This window comes from Manis pentadactyla, chromosome 8 (assembly GCF_030020395.1).
Source record: "Manis pentadactyla isolate mManPen7 chromosome 8, mManPen7.hap1, whole genome shotgun sequence".
Lineage (NCBI taxonomy): Eukaryota > Metazoa > Chordata > Mammalia > Pholidota > Manidae > Manis > Manis pentadactyla.
Window position 1 is genome coordinate 96,297,557 of NC_080026.1, and position 7,838 is coordinate 96,305,394.

Here is a 7,838-nt window from a genome sequence, read left to right on the forward strand (position 1 = left end):
CAGGGGGAAGGAAGAGGAAGAGGGGTGTCAAACTGTATAACGGTCTCCAAGCCTCTTTGTCCGGGAGGAAATGAGGTCATCCTCCTCTCAGAATCAGCATGACTGCCTCCAGCCAAGTAATCTGGAGTCATGAGAGCTGCTGGGGGAGCTCTGTGAATCACTACAGCAGGCTGGGAATTTCCTGATAACTAACCCAGCAGTTTCAGGGTAAGTCCTCAGGCTGCAACATTTCTGTTTACATTTTGATCACGTTTATTTACAATTAATGGGTTCTAAATCCAAACAAAATATGCACCGTCTTCTAGAGGACGTAGCCAAGCTGACACCGAGGACTATAGCGCCTGTGACTCAGCCCATCCCCAGGAAGGCTGGCAGGTCAGCTGGGCACAGAAAAGCTCTCCCAGGCGATATGGGTAACCCGTCTCCTGAAAGCTGAATGGTTGACTTGCACTTTTCCCAGGCAGAGGCGAGCATCCTGAGACCTCTACCTAGAGCACAGCAAAGAGCTTTCCTCCTTCCTACCCTTCTGGTACTCTCCCTGCCCTCCTCCCGCTCCTCTCAAGTGGACTCAGATCCAAGGTCCAGGTTTGCCAGACAACAATGGGCTTAAGCAGGAAGAAAGACCAAGCCTTGGGCCCCTAGACAGTCACAGGGACTCAGCCCCTCCCCTCCCCTTAAGGGAGACAGCCCTGCTGGGTGGGATCAGAGTGACTCTAAGTCCAGGTTCCCAGCACTAGGGGAGATGGAGGAGGATGACTGAACCTCAGAGACCCTCCTGTGTTTCTTCAACTATGCCTGAGGGACATGTGAACGAGCATGCGTGTGTGTCCTCAACTGTGTGTGCTAGCCTTCAGGCAGAAGGAATGGGCGGAGTCCTTTACACATTGTCTTTCTGGAGGTCAATCTTATTTGACAAGCAATTATTTTATCTTATTGGAAACTAGGATCTATGATGAAGTGTACTAAATACACATGCATTAAAAAATCTATTGTCTTTTTGGAATGGATGATACAAGCATGAATTTTAAAAAATTTAAATGTCTATGTCTAAAAGGGCATACAGTGAAAAAAGAAATCTTGTTTCATCCTCTGGTTCCCCAATTCCTCTCTTCAGGGATGAAAACAGAACTTCCTACCCCTCCACAGCTTGCTATCAACATTAATAAGGCTTTACTACTCCATTGTCTTTATTAACTATACTCTGGCCCAGGCAAATAAATGGATTGTTCATAATAGGAACTTCCTGAAAGACCCATCCATACTTCAATAGGAAGCATCAACAGTTGTGCCCTAAGACTTTGTTTTCCTATCCTACAATATTGTATCATGACCCTTTACCAAGCCCCCACTTTCAAAGACCGCCCTTAAACCAAACTGCAAATTCTTAATAAAATTCCACTCCACTCCGCCATCCCCTACCAAACTCCCTTACAGAGGTAAGCAATGAACTCAGTTCTATCTTGTCCACTGGTGGTGGTGATGATTTTTGGGGAGGCGATAGAGACAGCACCTGTTAGGAGGTTTTGTCTATGTTTCGGTGAGCATGTGTCACACGCATTTTCACGTTGAGAAAACAGCTTCACAGTCATATGAGCTGCAGATGATGCCCCTACACCCAGGGGTCTGAGTCGCTCTCCTACGCCGCTGGGGTCCGAGGGTGGACAGACCGCAGAAGAGCTGATTTAGGGGACCTGGGAGGAGACATCAGAGCTAGAGGGAGGAGAGGGTCTGCAATTCGGGAGGACCCCCTGTCTGGGAGAGACCCAGGCCAGGTGAATGCGAAGAGGGGATGGGGACTTTAGATACCTCTTCATCCCTCAGTTCATTTGTCCTCTCCGCAGGGGACTGCCCGTCAACCTCAGCCAAGGTCGAGGAAGTACACGGGGTGCAGATCGCGGCGGGCGCCAGGGACCGGGAGGGAAGGGAGTGGACGCGGTGATGGCGGTGGGGCGGGGCCAGGGCCGGGACCGGTCCTAATATAGAGCCCGTCCTCAGGCTCGAAGCACAGCGGGCGAGCAGCACAGCTCGGACGCTGGGACCCCAGAGCCCCGCTGAGTGTCAGTGTCCACCTGCCGCCGCCGGTGAGTGCAGGCCACCCGAAGGGCGCGGGGCCGCCCGCTGCTGCCGGCTTCCCTCCCGCTTCCCGGGCCGCCCGCGCTCCGCCGCGGCGGCGCGCCAGTCACTGCCGCGGTGCCCCTGGGAGCCTTGCTGAGCCCTCAGAGAGGAGCGACGGCCGGGCCCGCGGAGCCTGGGCACAGCGGGCTTGCCCCTCAGGGGGCCTAGGATCTCCTGCCCTGAACCCCCGCACAGCCCCGGCCCTCCTTCTCGATCCTCCGCGGCTTCCTCTGACTTCTACTTCCCTTGCAGAGCCTCTGTCTAGAGCGCCAGCCTCGCCACCATGAGAAACCTGCTGATGTGCCTGCTCTTCTGTGCCGCTGTCGTGAACGACTCTAAAGTGAGCGGCTTCCCGGCTTGACTTATGGCGGTGGGAGGGGGCTTGCACGACCCGTGACAGCGCCAGATCAAGGAAGGGGCTGCAAAGGCAGCTGGAGTCCTCGGGACTGGGTTAACAGCAGGGCCAGACTCTCCTGGGGAAATGGAACAGGTGTGGCAGTGGGGACCTTGAGAACCAAGGCAGTCTGCACTGCCAGCAAAGTAGGAAGAAGCCGCAAGGACTCTCAGCCTGCCGGCACCTGATGTTTGTGAAGCTTGTTTGAGGCCATCCATTTCTCCCTGTTGGAAACCTGTGATCTTCCCATTTGAGAGCTAGTTAGATGTGAACAGGATGAGGAGAGAGGGAGCTGGAGGGAAGAGTGAGTTTTGGAATTAGGGCCAGTTTATCCTCACCCTTAACTTTCCGCCTCCTCCCCATCTCTTCCAGGGCAGCAATGAACTTCATGGAGTGTCTGGTGCATGTGAGTATTCACCCCTTGCACAATATCTGCTGCACAGACATTTTGGATAAGCCTCAGGGGGTAGCCCCTCCCTGCGCCTGCTGCAGGGCTGACTCCGCCCTTGCCTCCTCCCACACTCCTTGCTCACCCGCACCCCTTGTGCTCTCCAGCAAACTGTGGCTGTCTGAATGGAGGAACATGTGTGTCATACAAGTACTTCTCCAACATTCGGCGATGCAACTGCCCAAAGAAATTCCAAGGGGAACACTGTGAGATAGGTATGACCATCCTGGCTCCAGCTAGGGGAGAGGGGGCACCAGCGATTTGGGGGCAGGGAGAGATGGGTGGGGTGAAAGGGCCATCAGGAGCTAGGAGCTGAAGGTGGGGAGGGGGACATCTTCATTCCTATGCTGTATACACAGTCAAATGTAAACACACACTGTCTCATGAAGCTGTGGCTGCACAAATGTGAGGTGGGGATGGAAGGAGCGCCCTCTTCTATTGTCTTCTGGGGGGCCTAAAATCACTTGAGGCCTGGAAGGATCTCTAAAATGCCTACCCAAACTTCCTCCTCTTTCTAATATTGTCTCATCCTCATATCCTTCCATAGATACATCAAAAACCTGCTTTCAGGGGAATGGACACTCTTACCGAGGGAAGGCCAACACTGACATCATGGGCCGGCCCTGCCTGGCCTGGAACTCTGCTGCCATCCTTCTGAAAACATACCATGCCCACAGACCTGATGCTCTTCACCTGGGCCTGGGGAAACACAATTATTGCAGGTGAGGTGGGGGCATCAAGGACCCTCCCCATGGCCTCCCATAGGCCCTTGTTACCATCCCCTGCTGCTTCCAGAGTGCTGGCCATAGCATGAGAAAAGCAAGGCCTCTGGAGGGGAGGATGCCAGAAACGCATTCTGGGTTGGACTGACACCCCTGCCCCTCTGTGTTGCCAGAAACCCCGACAACCGGAAGCGGCCCTGGTGCTATGTGCAGGTTGGCTTCAAGCAGCAAATAGAAGAGTGCATGGTGCATGACTGCTCTTTTGGTGAGTGAAACTGACCTGTTTATGACATGAGGGGTAAGGGGACAAACTCATATGTCTCCTTATCACAGGAGGGATGAGGAGGGAGGCTTGCCTGGCCTCAAAAAGCTGGGAGGTCAGAGGCTGAGGAGAGGGACGCTTTAACCCTACCTGCCTCCCTAAGACAGCCCTATCTTTCTCCTACAGGAAAAAATCCCTTATCTCCTCCAGAAAAAACAGAGTTTCAATGTGGCCAGAAGGCTCTGAGGCCCCGCTTTAAGATCATTGGCGGGGAAACCACCACCATTGAGAACCAGCCCTGGTTTGCAGCCATCTACAGGAAGCACCGTGGAGGCTCTGTCACCTACGTGTGCGGTGGCAGCCTCATCAGTCCTTGCTGGGTGGTCAGCGCCACGCACTGCTTCATGTACGTCCCTGTCTCTTCTGCCTGGCCCTCCTGCCCTACCCAAATGCATCCTTTCTCTTTCCCAGCAAACAACTCCACTTCAATTCTACCCCTGTGGTGGGGAGGGGGAAGTGACAGGATCTCACAAGACCGTCTGACACTGTCTCCCCTCCCACAGTAATTACCAAAAGAAGGAGGACTACGTAGTCTACCTGGGTCGATCAAAGCTTAACTCCGTCACACCTGGGGAGATGAAGTTCGAGGTGGAAAAGCTCATTTTGCATGAGAACTATAGTGCTGACACACTCGCTCACCACAATGATATTGGTGAGTGCAAAACAAACCTGCCATAATGTTGATGCTAGGGAAGAGGGGTCCCAGGTGGGAGGTTGAGATTGTAGGGGAACTTGAAGACCCCTCTTTATACAGCAAAGGGAGTGGTGGGGGAGGGTTCAGAGTGACATATGTGAAGGGCCTGTTGCTCCTCTGTAGAGTCCCTGTATTTCCAACAGTTAGCCTCCTCTGATGGCAAAGCCCTGTGGGCATGTGGCTTGGGCTGGGATGCTCCTTTCTCTGTTGGATGCAACTTCTGTCTGTCCCAGGATAAAGAACTTGGAGAGAGCATTAGGCTGGATTTCAGCCGAGCTACCTCAGCCAGGGCTTCTTGCAGAAAAAGCTATATAGCTTTTGCGGCAGCCCTGGCTCTCCAAGCCTTTGTCAGCAGCTGGAACAAAGCCCTTGAAGCATGGGACTGGGGAGGCTTGTTTCAGGTGACAAGCCACTAGTGGACCCCCAGCATGACCTCTTTCCTAACTGACCTAGGGAAGGACAGCCACTCCCTCAGCATTTGGAGGGGAGAAGTAGTGACCATCTGATCAGGTGCTGATCTTTCCCCTCTGATCTCTCCCCTCTTTCCACAGCCTTGCTGAAGATCAAGTCCACCCAGGGCCAGTGTGCACAGCCATCCCGGTCCATACAGACCATCTGCCTTCCCCCAGCATATGATGATGCCCGTTTTGGCACAAGCTGTGAGATCACTGGCTTTGGAAAAGAGAATTCCAGTAAGTGGCCTTTGAGCCTGGCTGAGAGTGTCCTGGGGGAGTGTTGTGCCCTGGAAGTGAGCTCAGTTTGATCAAGGGAGGACTGTGGAGACAGAGATAGGGACACTGTGGAGGCAGCAGATGGCTTCAGGGATAGAGCATGGAGCATTGTTTAGGGTAAGATGGGGGATGAGGGACTATAGATGGGGGAAAAGCTCAGATTTAGGTGGAGTAAGGGCTTTCCCTACTAGGGACATTTTTATTGGTCCCCTCCCTGTCAGAAAGTCCCAGTGGGAGGAGGGCTGGACAGCACATCTTAACATAAATTCCATCCTCTTTCCTCCCTTTAGCTGATTATTTCTACCCAGAGCAGCTGAAAATGACTGTTGTGAGATTGGTCTCCCACCAGGAATGTCAGCAGCCCCACTACTATGGCTCTGAAGTCACCACCAAAATGCTGTGTGCTGCTGACCCACAGTGGGAAACGGATTCCTGCCAGGTGAGAGTTCCACACATCTCACTCCATCATCCCCAAATTTCCCCAGGGCTCCTGGGCCTGTACCTGCTGGCTTTGGGGAGCTTCTCTACAGCCAAAGCCCCAGGAAGCCAGAATCAGGAGCTCAGGTCTTAGAATCCTTATGTGTTCACCAGACATCTGTCATGAGCCTGGCTCTGTGCTAGGCACTTCAGACTATGGACTAAAACCATAAGAAAGACAAAACAGTAGAAAATTATACAACTACATGGTCAGGATGTGGTGTGAATTATAAATGATCAGAGAGGGAGATTAGTGCCAAGTAAATGGTCCCAAAGGGAAGGCTTTAAAGAGAATGTGACTCAGTAGGGATCTGAAGATGTAGTGGGAAGAAAGGACAGCATTTCAGCTGAAAGATACAAAACTGAGAATGAGTGTGGCTCACTCCAGGATGGGGAGGAGCAATAGAGTCCTACCATGTAGATAGAGTATGTAGTGGCAGATAACAGGGCTTTCAAAGCTTGATGTGGTAGGAAATGGGGAGTCGTGAAGGACTTTGACCCTAGAAAACTCTCTCCTCTCCCTCAGTCATGACCAGGTGGTAGCATCAGGTAGCACCCCTCTCACTTCTCCCATGGCTCACCTTTTGTACCTTTGACTTAACAGGGAGATTCTGGGGGGCCCCTAGTCTGCTCTACACAAGGCCGCCTGACTCTGACTGGGATTGTGAGCTGGGGCCGTGGATGTGCCATGAAGGACAAGCCAGGCGTCTACACAAGGGTCTCACGCTTCCTGCGCTGGATCCGAATTCACACTGCCGAAGCGAATGGCCTAGCCCTCTGAGGGCCCCCAGGGAGCCTCAGGAGCAGAGGGGCACCACCCTCTCCCATGCTGACCGTCACATTTGCCGCAGGGCTGTCTGCACGGGCTATAGTAAGGGATAGCCCGAGGAAGACAGGTTCTGCAGGCCTGGTGTTGTTTGTGCTGCCCACCAGGCTGAGCAACATCCGCTTTGCCTGCAGATACGGGCCTGGGTGCTGGATGCCCAGATACCCACTGTCCAGGATGGAGGCGTGGCCCTGACCCAGGATGGTATTGACCATTATTTTGTCTTTTTCTGGCCTGAAGCCTCCTGGAGTTAGAAATGGCCTCTCCTATGCATGGGTGGAAGGAGAGCTAGCTCCCCCAACAGTGGTCATTCACGCAGGCCACTGTTGGGAAATGAATAATTTCCCAGTTAGGAAGTATAAGAGAACTGAGGTCTCTTGAGGGAGGCTGGCCAGTGTGGGAACAGTGGTTTGAGGAATTAGAGACACTAATGACTTGAGGGAAGGGCTCTGACATTCCATGAATGTATCAGAAAATATTATATATGTGTCTGTATGCTTGCACAGTTGTGTGCAGACTGTGTGTCAGTGTGAGTGAGTAAGAGCTGGGCTCCCTGTGTCTAATTGCAAGTCTAGATATTTCCCTAAGTTGTATGGACTGTGATGCCCCTAGAATGATCTGGAGAGGTCGTGGTCATTTCTGGGGCACCTTGGGTCTCCCATGTGATGATGCCTATGGATGCATCCTTCCAGGGCATGGCCAAAACTAAATTTTCACTTTCACATACATGTCCCTTTCTTGGCCAGTTATCCTTTTTGACCGTCCAGCTGAGATCATCCAACCCTCACTGAGTGGGGTGAGGACCACTCTTGTACACTGAATATTTAATAATTATATTCTGCTATTTTTATTTATATCTATTTTTGTAATTTTGAATAAATATGATCAATAAAACATGATTTTTCTGAAGACTTTGGCTTTCTGAAGACTTTTTGGGAAAGCCGGTGTTTGTATGGGAGGGACTTGGAGAGCATAAAAAATAGAAAATGGTAACGGTGGCATGTACCCCAGAGTTTATATGTGGGGCTGCATCTCTAGACTTAATGGAGCTTTGGGAAACAGAGGCTAGGAAAATTGTAGAGCAGTTCTTCCATAGCACATAAAGTACA

General features: G+C 52.2%; 1 protein-coding gene across 1 annotated transcript; it reads left to right on the top strand.

Annotated features, from left to right (window-relative positions):
* The first annotated feature begins 1,933 nt into the window (after positions 1-1,933).
* PLAU (plasminogen activator, urokinase) lies at positions 1,934-7,638 on the top strand. Its single transcript, XM_036928803.2, has 11 exons — positions 1,934-2,081; positions 2,368-2,455; positions 2,882-2,915; positions 3,065-3,172; positions 3,505-3,679; positions 3,853-3,944; positions 4,128-4,347; positions 4,505-4,653; positions 5,247-5,387; positions 5,717-5,865; positions 6,508-7,638. Exons 2-11 carry the CDS (start codon positions 2,399-2,401, stop codon positions 6,682-6,684), a joined length of 1,302 nt encoding a protein of 433 aa, XP_036784698.2. The 5' UTR covers positions 1,934-2,081; positions 2,368-2,398; the 3' UTR covers positions 6,685-7,638.
* Positions 7,639-7,838: the final 200 nt, after the last annotated feature.